Source organism: Acinonyx jubatus, chromosome A1 (genome assembly GCF_027475565.1).
Source record: "Acinonyx jubatus isolate Ajub_Pintada_27869175 chromosome A1, VMU_Ajub_asm_v1.0, whole genome shotgun sequence".
Taxonomy (NCBI): domain Eukaryota; kingdom Metazoa; phylum Chordata; class Mammalia; order Carnivora; family Felidae; genus Acinonyx; species Acinonyx jubatus.
The window spans coordinates 123,656,399-123,671,471 of record NC_069380.1 but is presented as its reverse complement, the minus strand read 5'-3'; the positions used below and the strand labels follow the sequence as shown (position 1 = coordinate 123,671,471).

General features: G+C 38.4%; 1 protein-coding gene and 1 long non-coding RNA gene across 10 annotated transcripts in view; one reads left to right on the top strand and one right to left on the bottom strand.

Moving 5' to 3' along the window:
* Positions 1–345: 345 nt before the first annotated feature.
* Positions 346–7,609, bottom strand: SETD9 (SET domain containing 9). 5 transcript variants are annotated; one of them, XM_015072551.3, is made up of 6 exons: positions 7,475–7,609; positions 5,659–6,026; positions 4,149–4,272; positions 3,543–3,658; positions 2,720–2,825; positions 346–713 (listed from the first exon to the last, which is right to left on the bottom strand). In XM_015072551.3, the coding sequence occupies exons 1-6, from the start codon at positions 7,570–7,572 to the stop codon at positions 626–628; spliced, it is 900 nt and encodes a 299-aa protein (XP_014928037.3). In that variant the 5' UTR covers positions 7,573–7,609; the 3' UTR covers positions 346–625. The 5 variants fall into 5 exon arrangements, with proteins under 5 accessions (XP_014928037.3, XP_026897528.1, XP_053079137.1 ...); XM_027041727.2 differs by having other exon boundaries at positions 2,720–2,821; XM_053223162.1 differs by lacking the exon at positions 7,475–7,609 and adding an exon at positions 6,519–7,004.
* Positions 7,474–15,073, top strand: part of LOC113594399 (uncharacterized) — a 71,157-nt gene continuing 63,557 nt past the window's right edge. For 3 of the 5 annotated variants that reach the window (XR_003414799.2, XR_003414801.2, XR_003414793.2), the window contains exon 1: positions 7,474–7,612. This is a non-coding gene — a long non-coding RNA (uncharacterized LOC113594399). Of the gene's footprint in view, positions 7,613–7,644; positions 7,781–7,844; positions 7,937–15,073 lie in introns of those variants that run through there. The other 2 variants (XR_003414794.2, XR_003414795.2) reach the window with 2 other exon arrangements.

The following is a 15,073-nucleotide window of genomic DNA, read 5'->3' as shown; positions in this document are numbered from 1 at the left end:
AGTTGCATCCACGTTGCTACAAAGGGCCATATTTCATTCTTTCTCATTGCCACGTAGTACTCCATTGTGTACATAAACCACAATTTCTTTATCCATTCATCAGTTGATGGACATTTAGGCTCTTTGCATAATTTGGCTATTATTGAGAGTGCTGCTATAAACATTGGGGTACAAGTGTCCCTATGCATCAGTACTCCTGTATCCCTTGGGTAAATTCCTAGCAATGCTACTGCTGGGTCATAGGGTAGGTCTAAAAATAGAGTTTTTAAAGAAGTTTGTACACATCAACAGTGCAAGAAATGGTGATGATTTGGTTAAAATTTTATAAACCACAGAGATACAAAATAAAAGAAAAATTGAAATTTTAATGTCAGGCAGTAGGTTTTAATTTAATAAGCTACTGTGTTTTTAGGTGAAAACCAATTAAAATTATAATTGCATTATAAATTTGAAATTGTAATGAAGGAAATAGCTTTTAATATAAACACATTAACATCAATAAAAAAAAAATTCCCACTCCAATTAGGCCTCAAAATATTTGTTCTATAGGTGGAACTCAGAGATACAATTAACAAAAACATTCAGAATAAATAGCTGAATAGAAAACCTAATTTCTAATTCATAGTTAGCTGACAATTGTATAGTAGTTTGAAAAAAGCTCTTCTCCTTGTTTGATGTCCCTGAGTGCTACAAGAATGACACATCGAAGTGGGCTGAGGACAAAAAGAATACACAAAAGTTAGAAGTATTAACAAATCCAAGCTCATATTTTTAATATAACCAATTTAGCTGTTATAGACATAATTTTATTCAAATTTTTTACTATTGTCTTAGCTATTTGATTTCCATGAAGAAATAGTTCTTATCCCTGATGGAGACCACAAATCAGTAAGTTTAAAAAAAACATTTTTTTTTAACATTTATTTTTGAGAGACAGAGCATGAGCAGGGGGGAGGCAGAGAGAAGGAGACACAATCCAAAGCAGGCTCCAGGCTTTGAGGTGTCAGCATTGAGCCCAATGCTGGGTTCGAACCCACAAACTGTGAGATCATGACCTGAGCCGACGTCAGACGCTTAACTGTCACTTAACCGACTGAGCCACCCAGTTGCCCCTGTGGTTTAACATTTTAAAATTAATTTGTATCTTTGTATTCTGCAAAGATGAAAACATTACTTAAAATTAATTGGGATTAAAAAAATACTTTTATGAACACCGTAAGACATAAGTAACCTTCAATGTTCCTACTCAGTTAACTTTTCCTGTACTTGTTGAACAGTAGTGATATTATGCTCCAGAGCATATAGCTAAAAAAAAACCCCAACTGTTACATACACACACATAGAGACAGAGTATGTATCAAGTACAGAGAATAGTCAAAGTTTGTTGTGTTTTTAGACAGAGTAGGAGTTGGGGAGAAGGGAAGGGGGGGAGGGGGGGGAGAGAGAGAGAGAGAGAGAGAGAGAGAGAGAGAGAATCTTAAGCAGGCTCTATACTCAGTGTGAAGCCCAACAAGGGGCTTGATTCCATAACCCTGGGATCATGACCTGAGCTGAAACTGAAAGTTGGACGCTCAACCAACTGAGCCACCCAGGTGCCCCCAAAGAACAGTCTAAGTTTTAAATCTCTTTCATCTTAAAAGGACAATTTAATGGGGCCCATAAAAAATAAAGTTTGCTAGCACCTGGCAGCTCAGTGACATGACATAAAGATTATATTTTCCTATAGCACTGTTGATAAAGAACTCTACAGAATTACTTACATTTAGAAATTGTTACTTGAACACTTCCAGACTTTCCACTTATTGAATAGAAATGTTACATTAATAATATGTATTTTCTGAATATTTCCTCTTTTTTTTTAATGTTTATTTTTTTGAGAGAGAAAGAGAGAGAGACAGTGTGAGTCGGGGAGGAGCAGGGAGAGAGGTAGACACAGAATCCGAAGCAGGCTCCACGCTCTGAGCTGTCAGCACAGAGTCTAACACGGGGCCCAAACCCATGAACTGTGAGCCAAAAGTCAGGCACTTAACTGACTGAGCCACCCAGGTGCCCCTGAATATTTCATTTTTCATTAAGTTTCCAAACGGAATAGTGAAATGAGCAAAAGAAAGAATAGTGTAATTTAGCCTTTTTCTTCAACTGGGTGTTCTCAAGTGAGATGAAGAACATAATGCTTAAAATGATTAAAAAATGTATTTGAAGATTTTGTAACTAGAAAAGTAACAATGAATCACTTGAAAAAAATTTTAAGGTTGATACTTATAAAGGACTACATAGAACGAAAATGGGTAATAAGAAGCAGAATGAGCTAAGTTAATGAAAAATATTAAACTTCAAATGAGCCTACATTAATACATTAAGGTATGATGAAAATCAAAATTTAAGTTATAATTTTTTCCTAAGAGAAATTATTCCAAGTTCTGTCTAGCTTTTTCTTGGAATATATATATATTTAAAAAAATTTTTTTTAAGTTTATGTATTTATTTTGAGAGAGGACACACAAGAGAGGCAGGGGTGGGGGGCGGTGAGAGAGAGAATCCCAAGCAGGTCCACATTGTCAGTGCAGAGCCCTATGTGGGGCTCGAACCCACAAACCGTGAGATCATGACCTGAGCTGAGATCAAGAGCCAGATGCTCAACCAACTGAGCCACCCAGGCACCCTCGAATATACATGTTTTTTGAGTACAGCAGAACACAAGGGATAGGAAAAGACTAACCTTTGTTTGTCACAGCTGTAGGCAATGTTTGGAAGATACTGTTTTAGCTCTAAAGGAAAAACTGCAGGCACATCAAATTCCTGGTAACAGACATTAGCGGCTCTGTCTAGGAACAAGTATATAATTTTTAGAAATAGCCGTTTTAAAAAAGGTCATGGAAAACAGAACTGAATTTTAACACTTGATGCATGGTTTTCTAAATTATTATAACATTTTCAAATTAATAATCACTATTACCTTCCAGGCATTACTAGATTATGTATGTTTTATTATTTACTTTTTGAAGATCAGAAAACAGAGACCCAGAAAGATTGAAGGTTACGTAGAAAAGTCAGGTTTCAAGTTCATATCTCCCTAACACCAAAACCTATGCTAAATGTAGGCGAGATCAAACTTATATTTTTAGGGAAGTCAAGCCCTAGAGAAGGTAAGTGATTCACAAAAGTAGCAACAGAAAGGGGATACCAGTCTAGTTTAACCTACAAGGTTCTACTGAGGCTCTGACAAAATGATCTCTAATGCTCTCTTTTTTTAACTATTAAAAAATGCTAAAATAATAATGATCAAAGGAGCATTTATCAGTTACCTATATTTACTGAAAAACCAGAAGAAAAATAGTAAATTAAAGAATTCCAATTAATGTATATCATTATTTCCCCAACTTCTTTAATATCTGCCTTCTCAGCATTACAATTTATTTACAGGCTTTGAAAAGCTGAGATGTTAAATTTAACTGCCTCTGCCACTCAGTCATATAGCAAAGGAGGAAAATTACTACTGCTATATTTATATCTTGTCTCACAGACCCATAATGTCAACTTACCATTTGAACAATTGTTGACATACTGTCCTACAGCAAGTGGATTACAAATTTCTGATGTTAGCCATGTACTGTCACTCATTTTTAAAGGACCAAGTTGATCCCTCCCATTGCAAGATCTGAAACAGGTGAAAGCATTAGGTAAGAGATTGTTCTTTTATGTCTTACAGTAAAATCCAAAAGTACAAAATTAATCCTAGAACTGAACAAATCCAATTTCTCTTAAAAAGTTTTGTCTAGTCTGGGATGCCTGGGTGGTTCAGTCAGTTAAGCGTCCAATTTTGGCTCAGGTCATGATCTCACAGTCCCTGAGTTCGAGCCCCGGGTCGGGCTCTGTGCTGACAGACAGCTTGGAGCCTGGAGCCTGCTTCAGATTCTGTGTCTCCCTCTCTCTGACCCTCCCCCATTCATGCTCTGTCCTTCTCTGTCTCAAAAATAAATAAAAAAAAAAAATTAAAAAAAAAGTTTTGTCTAGTCAATAGGGCAGCTGAGTTGCCACTTAGCAGCTGTCTAAACAGATTTTTATTTAAAGTGAAAAGGCCAGGGTCATGGTCATTTTCCTGTGGCTCTGTGTCCTATCGTTATGTTTGAACATGGGCACTAACTTACCTGTATACGACTTTTGATATTCCTTTGTCATTTCCATCAATAAGTACCCCATCCAGGCATCTAAAAATAAATGGATTTCCAATGGATTGGAAAAAGATTGGCTCATACTTCTGATATACTGTACCTATTATAAGATAAGGACATAGCAATATGTAAAAATTATTAACATCATGATAAGCACCTCTCTCTGGAAAATAAACATAACATGAAATGAACTATTTTATTTTCTCTACCTTTTCCTAATATTTTACTCCAGTCTAGATTATCACATTCTCTTTGGCTACTTCTTCCCTTTAAAGAGTGCCCAAAAGTAAATGGAGCAGAGAATCAACTTGTTCACATAGCCAAATAAAATGTGACTATTTTGATTAATTAAAATGTGAACACCACATTTGAGATTCAGCTTTACAAAATTATAGGGGCTTTTTGTTTTGTTTTGTTTTTGCTTTTTAAAGTAGAGTGTTATTTGACATCCATTAAAAAGTCTTTTGGGTTCCTGGGTGGCTCAGTGGTTAAGCATCGAGCTTCAGCCCAGGTCATGATCTCACAGTAGTGAGTTCGAGTTCCACATCGGTCAACTCGAGCCCTGCTTTGCCTCAGGTGAGCTCGAGCCCTGCTTCAGATGAGCTTGGTTTCTCTCTGCCCCTCACTGACTTGCGCCCTCTCTCTCTCTCAAAAAAAAAAAAAAAAGTCTTTTAAGAAATGTATTTGTTAATAACCAGTTAAATAATGTAGACAAAATGGGAATAAATGAATCTGATATTCAGGTTGTTTCCCCTTTCGCTAGCAGTAGAGGAAAGGAGAAAATTAGTATTTACTGAGTGTGTCCTATGTTACTGGCATCCTAATCTATTAAATTTATTCTAGTATTAATTTGTTGCCAGCTTGTTCTATTTAGCCTTTACAGAGTTAGTTGTGTAGGAGGAAACCAACTCTTTTGCTTAGGGATGTAAAATTAGAAAACAGAATGACTTTTTGAAAACATGTCTGAATTAAACATTTACAAATAATGTAATCTTAGTTTAACAAATAACATACCCTACTAAGCATTCTAGTCAATGATCTTTTTGCAAAGAAGCTGCTTTACTTTTAAAGTGTAGAAATGGCAGGAAGGTATTTATTGATTTACAGGTTTAAACTGTCATACCTGTTTTAACCCGTACTATTTTTACCTTTAGTTATCAATTATGTAAGCCAACTGACTTATTCTCTAGTGCTTTCTAAGTAATTCATCTTATCAAAGTAGGCCATACTATATTCTACATTTAAACATTGACTACAAAAATTTTCTTAAAAGAAAAGTGCTTTTATTCAAATAAATACTCAAGGATGCTTTCTAGCACATAAAATAATTTGTAGTTATTTTCGAAATCAGGATTTACAAATGTGTGGAAATCTCAGTTTCTAATTCAACTCCTTACTCAAAGGATTATAAGAGTAAGTATTTTGTTGGACTTTATATTAACTGATAAATAGGAAACTCTTGGCAAAGCACTAATTGTGTCATTACCAGGATACATAGCTACAACCGCGCCTTTTGGTACCAATCCTCTGGTAACGAAGACACCTTTTCCAGCAGAAATCAATGAGCTAGTTGCTCGGGCAACACTGAAACCCAGTGTCTTATAAAGAATTTCTTCTGGTTTAAAGATATTTTGCTGTTGATGTCTGTATTCAAGCAGTTTCACCCTTGGATGTTGAACTGACAGTAGGTCATGATATTTTGATTTAACAGTTTCTGGAAGCATAGTCAAGATATCTGATTGCTTATTGAAATCATTAATGAACAGAGCCTGGAAAACTTTCAGTAATGTTCCTAGGACATCTTCATCTGAGATAACTTTGTCTTTGGATTCCTCTGGAACATATCGGACGGTCCTGAAAACAGGAAAAGTTTCCATTCACTACCCTTCAAGTGATAAAAGTCAGGCTTCATGCCTTCATGCCTTCTAAGTTACTGGGCTTAATGATGATTATTCTCATGTGTTTGAAGGGCATAAAACTAAAAAGTTCAAGAAAGAATTGTTTGGGGATAGTTCTAGTTCGCTAACTCCTGGCAATCCCTACCCAAGTTACAAATAGCCGGTTATCTGTGAAAAGTCTATCTGTACCAAATGCTGTTGGGTCCTTACATTCATTATCTCATCTTTGCAGACAGGGAAACTGAGGCTTGACGTTGGGGTGCTTGCCCAAGATCCTAAAGCTGTTAAGCTGGAAAGCCACAGCTCAAACAGAACTAGTTCTTCTTCCCACTACATCCATGGCCATTATGTGAATATCGCATAAGAATCCTCATATATTTTATAGGCATTTAATTACAAAGACAAATTTAACATATGCTTTGTCACATTCTCTCCCGGGAATACTTACTTCTTTAATGGCTGCATCATTTTTACTCGCATAATGGTATTATTTTTTACTTCTTGACAAAAAGAAAGCCATTCCGCCTCACAATTCTATAGCAACGGTGGCCCTGAATTCACGTTTCCGCGGAATCAAACTTTGGAAAAGCTCTTCGGTTATTAACTGGCCTTCAGTGGAGCTAGCTTTGCCTATTTAAGTGAGCATTACGTGAGCTTCTTCACGATGGCTACCATGCCACTTACTAGAGCCGGAATTAACAGTGACTCCACCGCCACCCACTCAACTAGATCCCTTTCTTCAGGCATGGACTATTCTAAACCCCACATTCGGACGTGTTTTTAGTGACATTTTGCTCGTTTTTCTGCGTCAGCAAGTTGTTATCCTCACATCCAAGCCGGGCTGCTTTCACCATATAAACTATGGAGCTATGAAAATAAACCTCAGTTTGGCTTTTCTAAGGAACTTTGAAGTATGCCCTGGCGGAGAGAAGGCCATGCACCCTCACGCTGTATAAACTTTGCTCTTTTTCAAAAGTTTCTATTTTTCGCCCGGACAGAAACGCCCGTCAGCGAAGACCTCTAAAGGAGAGCACGAGCCGCAATGCCCGTGAGGGACGCCCGCCTCACAGACCTCACAGCGCGGGGTACTCTGGGAGAGTAGGCCTCAGGTCCCACCCTCCTAAGGTTCCCCACGGTCTTCGGTATCCCAGCTGTCCTCCGACTCCACCAGCCTCGGCTTCGCCCACTTCAGGCCCCGCCCCACCTCAGGTTCTGCTCGCTACGGGCCCGCCCACCTCGGGCCCCAGGGTCGCCTGAGGCTCCGCCCACCAGAGACCGCCGTTTAAAGCGCTTTTCGCCGGAGGTTCCGCCCACTTAGGGCCCACATGCCTCCAGTTCAGCGGCCCTGGTGGCGTCGTGGGGCTGAAAGAAGACGTCCCTGGTCTGCCGGCCTCGCCCTCTCACCTCGGGTTGTGGTTTAGGTTCAGCGCAATCCAAGGAACGAAGCGGTACTTGTAACGACGCCATCGCTGCCACAGGCCCCGCAGCAGGCGGCCCGGCATGGCCGTCCCGCGGCGCTGCAACGAGGACAGCGCCGGAGAGGTGGGTCACAGTCTCGGGCCCGCCTTGGTCCGGGGAGGAGCGGAGGCCACGCCGTCCCGCCCCTCTTGGATCTCCGCCTTCAGTGCCTTGCTCCTTTGCCCTGGGACTCCCTTGGATCTTGTGGCCTGAGTCCCTCTCCTTTATTGACCTCAGCTGGCTGAATCGTAGGTGCGTATAGCTGAGGGAAGCCCTCTATTCCCCTTTTCTTTCTCCATTCGCTCGTGTATTTACACACACGCGCGCGCACACACACACACCCACTTCGGAGAAGTTCAGACCACGCTTAGTTCCAGTGGATGCAAACTACAAGAATCTCTGAAATCAGTACGTGTTTGTTAAGAATTTATGGGGTGCCTGGGTGGCTCAGTCGGTTAAGCTTGGTGGGTTCAAGCGCGATGTAGGGCTCTGCGCTGACGGCTCGCAGCCTGGAGCTTGCTTCGGATTGTGTGTCTCCCTCTATCTCTGCCCTTTCCCCGCTCACACTCTGTGTCTCTCTCAAAAATAAATAAATAAACATAAAAAAAGTTATCAGACTGATGTGTTTTCTACCAGTCTTATTTCTATGTGTTTGTCTTATTTCAGTCTTATTTCTATGTGTTCTGTATTCCTACAGAAAATCATACATATATGTGTGAATGTTTTCAAGCTATTACAAATATCCACAACTTCTTTTATTTATTCAGAAATGTATTTTGGAGTTTCTCCATATTAGTTTGTATAATTACACTTTATTATTCTGTTTCTACGGTTTTAACATCGTTTATTACTATTTAATTTTCTGGTTAAGTGTACTTCGAATCTAAAAAGTTCTCTTCTAGTTTTGGTTTGTCAAGAATTTTTGTTTTAAGTTGATGAGTATCACATGCTTTTCTTTGCTATTTACTGAGGTGATCACATAATTTCTCTATGTTCTTTTGTTAATGTATGAATTATACATTGTCAGATGTTACACCATGCTTGGATTGAGATAGCTAGATAGTTATGAGTAACACATTGGTCATACTCTATAGGTTTTTATATGCTTTTGTTGTCTCAAATTTATTTCGAAGTGTGTTATAAAATTTTCAGTGTTGTGGCTTGTTTGTAGTTTTGTTTTCAGGTTTTGGTGTTAGACTTTTGCTGACCTCATAAAATGGATTGAGAAGTATTCTCTTTTCCTCTACTTATGAAAAAAGACCAAAACATTTGTAAAGGAATGGTGTTATTCCTTCCTTGAATGTTGATAGAATTCACCAGTGAAATCATTTGGGTTTGTAGTTTTCTTTGATAATGAATTCAGTTTTTAAAATTGAAGTACAGTTGTCATACAATATTAGTTTCAGGTGTACATAGTGATTCAACATTTATATATATTAGTAAGTGATCTCCATCAGAAGTCTAGCTACCATCTGTCACCATACAAAGTTGTTACAGGTTTTGAAATAGCAAGAATTCTTTTTTTATGGCTGAGTAATATTCCATTGTATATATTTATACCACATATTCTTTTTAAAAAAATTTTTTGTAATGTTTGTTTATTTTTGAGACAGAGCATGAGCAGGGGAGGGGCAGAGAGAGAGGGAGACACAGAATCCGAAACAGGCTCCAGGCTCTGAGGTGTCAGCACAGAGCCCAATGCGGGGCTTGGACCCATTAACTGTGAGATCATGACCTGAGCCGATGTTGGACGCTTAACTGACTGAGCCACCCAGGTGCCCCACCACATATTCTTTATTCATGTTTTGATAATGGACACTTAGGTTGTTTACATATCTTGGCTATTTTAAATAATGTTGCAGTGAACATGGCGGTGCCTATATCTTTTCCAGTTAGTGATTTTGTTTGCTTCGCAGCTGTGAAATTGTTGAAATGTATGGTATTTCTGTTTTTAATTTTTTGGGGGAACTCCAGACTATTTCCCATTGAAGCTGCACCATTTTGCATTCCCACCAACAGTACACAAGGTTTCCCTTTTCTCTGCATCTTTGCTGACACTTGTTATTCCTGGTCTTTTTGATACTAACCATTCTGACAGGTGTGAGGTGATATCTCATTGTGGTTTTGATTGGCATTTACTGAAGATTAGTAACGAGTATCTTTTCATGTGTCTCTTGGCCATCTGTATGTCTTTGGAGAAATGTCTATTCAGGTTCTCTACCCACTTTTTAATTGGATTTTTTTTTATTGAGTTGTATCAGTTCTTTATATATTTTGGATATTAACCCTTTATTGTTTTATTAGTTCCAAATGTCTTCTTCCATTTAGTAGGTTGCCTCTCATTTTGTTGATGTTTTCCTTCACTGTGCAAAAGTTTTTTAGTTTCATGTAGTCCCATTTATTTTTGCTCTTGGTGTCCTTGCCTGAGGATGCAGATCCAGAAAAATACTGCTAACACTGATGTCCAGGAGCTTACTGCCTATGTTTTCTTCTAAGAGTTTTATGGTTTCACATTTAAGTCTTTAACCCATTTTAGTTTAATTTAATTTCGTATGTGGTGTAAGAAAGTGGTCTAGTTTCGTTGTTTTGCAAGTAGCTCTCCAGTTTTCTCAGGACCAAATTATTGAATAGACTGTCTCTTCCTCATTGTATATTCTTATTTTCTTTGTTGAAAATTAATCGACTGCATAAGTGTAAGGTTTTTCCTGGACTCTAGTCTATTCTGTTGATCTATATGTCTGGGTTTGTGCCAGATCACACTGTTTTGATTATTATAGCTTTATAGCATAGTTTGAGATCAGGGAGTATGATGCCTTCTTAAAAATTATTTATTTATTTTTTTAATGTACATCCAAGTTAGCATATAGTGCAACAGTGATTTCAGGAGTAGATTCCTTAATGCCCCTTACCCATTTAGCCCATCCCCCCCACCCACAACCCCTCCAGCAAATCCTCTGTTTGTTCTCCATATTTAAGAGTCTCTTACGTTTTGTCCCCCTCCCTGTTTTTATATTATTTTTGCTTCCTTTCCCTTATGTTCATCTTTTTTGTACCTTAAGTTCCTCATGAGTGAAGTCATATGATATATTTGTCTTTCTCTGACTAATTTCGCTTAGCATAATATCCTCTAGTTCCATCCATGTAATTGCAAATGGCAAGATTTCAGTCTTCTTGATTGCTGAGTAATACTCCATTGTATGTGTGTGTGTGTGTATATATATATATATATATATATATACACACACAACATTTTCTTTATCCATTCATCCATCGATGGACATTTGGGCTCTTTCCATGCTTTGATGTTGTTGATAGCTCTGCTATAAACATTGGGGTGCATGTGTCCCTTTGAAACAGCACACCTGTATCCCTTGGATACATACCTAGTAGTGCAATTTCTGGGTCATTGGGTAGTTCTGGTTTTAATTTTTTGAGGAACCTCCATACTTGGCCGCACCAGTTTGCATTCCCACCAGCAGTGCGAAGGAGATCCTCTTTCTCCGCATCCTGGCCAGTGTCTGTTGTTGCCTGAGTTGTTAATGTTAGCCATTCTGACAGGTGTGAGGTGGTATCTCAGTGTGGTTTTAATTTGTATTTCCCTGATGATGAGTGATGAGGAACATTTTTTCATGTGTTGGTTGTCATCTGGATGTCTTCTTTGGAGAAGTGTCTATTCATGTCTTTTGCTCATTTCTTCACTGGATTATTTTTTTTTGGGGTGTTGAGTTTGATAAGTTCTTTATAGATTTTGGATACTAACCCTTTATCTGATATGTCATGGTCTTGGATTCTTGTGTATTGAGAGTTTTTTGATTACTGATTCAACTTCATTACTAGTTATAGGTTTGATCAGATTTTCTATTCTTGATTCAATCTTGGAAGATTGTATGTTTGTAATTTACCTATGTCTTCTGGTTTTTCCTATTTGTTAGCCTATAATTGCAGGATTTTTCTTATAATCCTTTATATTTCTGTGGTGTTCATTGTAACTTCTCTCTCATTTCTGATTTTATTTATTTGGGCCCTCTTTGTTTTTTTCTTGTAAGTCTGCGTAATGATTTGTTGATTTTGTTTATGTTTTCAAACAACCAGCTCTGTATTTAATTAATATCCTCTATGATCTTTATTTCCTTTCTTCTACAACATTAGTATTAGTTTGTTCTTTTTCTAGTTCTTTTAGGTGTAAGTTTATTTCAGATTTTTCTTGTTTCTTGAGATTGGCCTGTATTGCTATAAGCTTTCCTCTTAGAACTGTGTTGTCTGCATCCTGCAGGTTGTGGACCATTGTGTTTCCATTTTCATTTGTCTTAAGGTGTTTAAAAACATTTTTTTTTAATGTTTTTAATTTATTTTTGAAAGAGAGAGACAGAGAATGAGTGGGGGAGAGCAGAGAGAGAGACACACACAGAATCCAAAGCAGGCTCCAGGCTCTGAGCTGTCAGCACAGAGCCCGATGCGGGGCTCGAACTCATGAACCATGAGATCATAATCTGACCGAAGTCAGATGCTTAACTGACTGAGCCACTCAGGCGCCCCTGTCTTAAGGTATTTTTTAAATTTCCCCTTTGATTTTTTTATTAGCCCATTGGTTATTAAGTAGAATGTTGTTTGGCCTTCATGTGTTTTTTGTTTGTTTGTTTGTTTTTTTCCCCATTTTTTTTCTTGCAAGTGATTTCTAGTTTCATACTGTGTGGTCAGAAAAAATGCTTGATATTATTTAGTTCTTCTTAAATTTATTGAGACTTGTTTTGTGGCCTAACATGTGATCTCTTGGGAGAGTATTCCCTGTACACTTGAAAAGAATGTGTAGTCTGCTGTTTGGGGATGGAATGCTCTGTATATCTATTAAGTCCACCTGGTGTAACGTGTCGTTTAAAACCACTGTTTCCTTGTTGATTTTCTGTCTGGATGATCTATCCACCAATGTCACTGCTATTATTTCATTTACTGTCAATTCTCACCTTTATGTCTGTTAATATTGCTTTATATGTTAGGTGCCCCTGTGTTGGGTGCATAGATGTTTATAGGTGTTATATTCTTTGGTTTGGTTGATCCTTTTATCTTTTGTAATGCCATTCTTTGTCTTCAGTTACAGTCTGTGTGTTACTGTGTTTTTGTCTGATATAAGTATTACTCCAGCTTTCTTTTTACTTCTATTTGCATGGGCTATCTTTTTCCATCTCTTCACTTTCAGTCTGTGTATGTCTTTATATCTGAAGTGAGTCTCGTGTAGGCAGCTTATAGATGGGTCTTGTTTTTTATGTTTCTTTTTTTTCTTTTTTTTTTTTTTAACCCATTTATACACCTTATGCCTTTTCTTTGGAGCATTTGGTTCATTTAATTTAATGTAGTTATTGATAGATAGGTACTTACTGCTGTTTTGTCAGTTGTTTTCTGTTTGTTTTTGCTGTTCTTCTCTGTTCCTTCTCTTGCTCTCTTTCTTTGTGATTTGGTGACTTTCCTTTGTGTTATGTTTGTATTCCTTTTTTGTGTATCCGTTATTTATAGGATTTAGTTTTGTGATTTATATATAACATGAGGTTCATTCTGTTTTAAGTTGATGGTCATTTAAGTTCAAGTTAAAAGCACCATAGTTTAACCACCCTTACCACATTTTATGTTGTTGATATTATATTTTACATATTAATATGTTGTGTATCCTTTAATTATTGTGGGTCTAGATGATTTTACTACTTTTGTCTTTCAGTCTTCATAACTCACTCTGGTTGATCATTTATCTTTACTATGTGTTTACCTTTACCAGTTACATTTTATTTTTTTTCACAATTTTCTTATTTCTAGTTATGGCCTTTTCTTTTTTCATGTAAAGAAGTTTCCTAAAGGTTTCTTGTAAGGCTGGTTTGATGTTAATGAACTCCATTAGCTTTTGCTTATCTGAGAAGCTCTGATCTGTTGTTCAATTCTGAATGATAACTTTGTCAGGTAGAATATTCTTGTTTTAAATGTTTTCCTTTCAACACTTTGAATATATTGTACTGCTTCCTTCTGGCCTGTGAAATCTGAAAAATCAGCTGATAGTTTTTTGAGGGTCCCCTTATACATAAGTAGTTGCTTTTCTGTTGCTACCTTAAAGATTTTGCCTTTAACTGTTGACACTGATTATTATGTGTCTTGGTGTGGGTCTCTTTAGGTTCATCTTATTTGAGACTCTGTGCTTCCTGGCATGGGATGTCTGTTTCCTTCACCACGTCAGGGAAATTTCTGTCAATATTTCTTCAGATAGGTCTTTGACCCCTTTATGTCTCTCTTCTTCTGGTACCCATTATGCAAATGTTTCTCTGCTTCCCACATGTTGTTGCTGAGAATGTTGCCCCAGAGGTCCCTTAAGCTATCCTCATTGTGTTTGATTCTTTTTTCCTTTTGCTGTTCCAGTTGGGTAGTTTCCATTATTCTGTCATCCAGGTTTCTGATCCATTCTTGTGCATCATCTCATCCACTGGTATTTTCTTCTAGTGTGTTTTTTCATTTCAGTTTTTCTTGGGCTCTGATTGATTCTTTTTATATGTTGTTTGTCTTTGTTGAAGTTCTCAGTGTGTTCATCCATTCTCCCGAGTTTGGTGAACATCTTATGAAAATTAATTTGAACCTTTATCAGGTGTATTGCTTCTCTCTCTTTTCTTTAGTTCTTTTTCTGAGGTTTTGTCTTGTTCTCTTGTCTTGAGCATATTCCTCTGTCTCTTTCTTGTGCCTGTTTGTGTTTGTTTCTGTGTATTAGGTAAATCAATTATATCTTTCAGTTTTGAAAGATTGGCTTTATGCAGAAAGTGTCCTGTCAGGCCCAGTTGTGCAACCCCTCTCCCACCTCCTCATTCTTGAGCCAGGTGCCTTAGAGGGCTCTCCTGTGTGGGCTGCACGTACCCTTCTTTTATAGCTGGGTTGCACTTGGTGTGAACTCCCTGGTGTGCAGGGCAGTTGTGCAGCTTTTTGTGAGGGCTACCCATGTCGACTCTGGATGTCCTGGTGAGTGGGGCTGGTCCTTGGTCTGTCTGGCTGAGAGTACAAGCCATAACCACTATGGGCATGCTTGTGTCAGAGTTGGCTCCTTGTGTAGCTGGCTGTGAAGTCCTGCTGCAGCAACTGTGGCCATGTGTGTGGGTGGAATAGGCTTCCACTGTGGCTGGCTGTGACCTCCAGGTGTGACTATTGCGGGTGCCCTAGTATTTGGCTCTTTTCCCCTGGGGTGGAGGTTGCTTGCTGGGGATGGGAATAGTGGGAGGCCAGGGCTCCAGTACAGCTGCCTCCACCCCCAGGTGTGGCAGGGTGGGAGCTGCTTTGGAGGGGTGCTGGGCTGGGCTGGCACAATCTGCAGAGAAAGGCTGGGGCCAGGTGATTGGTGTTAGCACAGTAGGTAGAGTGTCAGAAATGGCTCCTGCCAGGCTGGACCAGCTAGGTAGAAGGGAAATGAAAAAAAAAGAAGAAGAAGAAAAAGGTGTCTGGGAACACACCTGTCTCTGGAGAATGTTCTAACAGATCCCTGCCCCTCTGGCACATGTCCTGAAATTGGTCAGTGAATCTCTTTTCAGC

Excerpts from the sequence above, each read along its gene's own strand:
- SETD9 (XM_015072551.3), bottom strand. The coding sequence starts at position 7,572 with ATGCCGGGCCGCCTGCTGCGGGGCCTGTGGCAGCGATGGCGTCGTTAC. Across the intron at positions 6,027-7,474 it reads AACCTAAACCACAACCCGAG|GACCGTCCGATATGTTCCAG; the intron begins GTGAGAGGGCGA and ends TCCTGTTTTCAG. Across the intron at positions 4,273-5,658 it reads GGTTGTAGCTATGTATCCTG|GTACAGTATATCAGAAGTAT; the intron begins GTAATGACACAA and ends ATCTTATAATAG.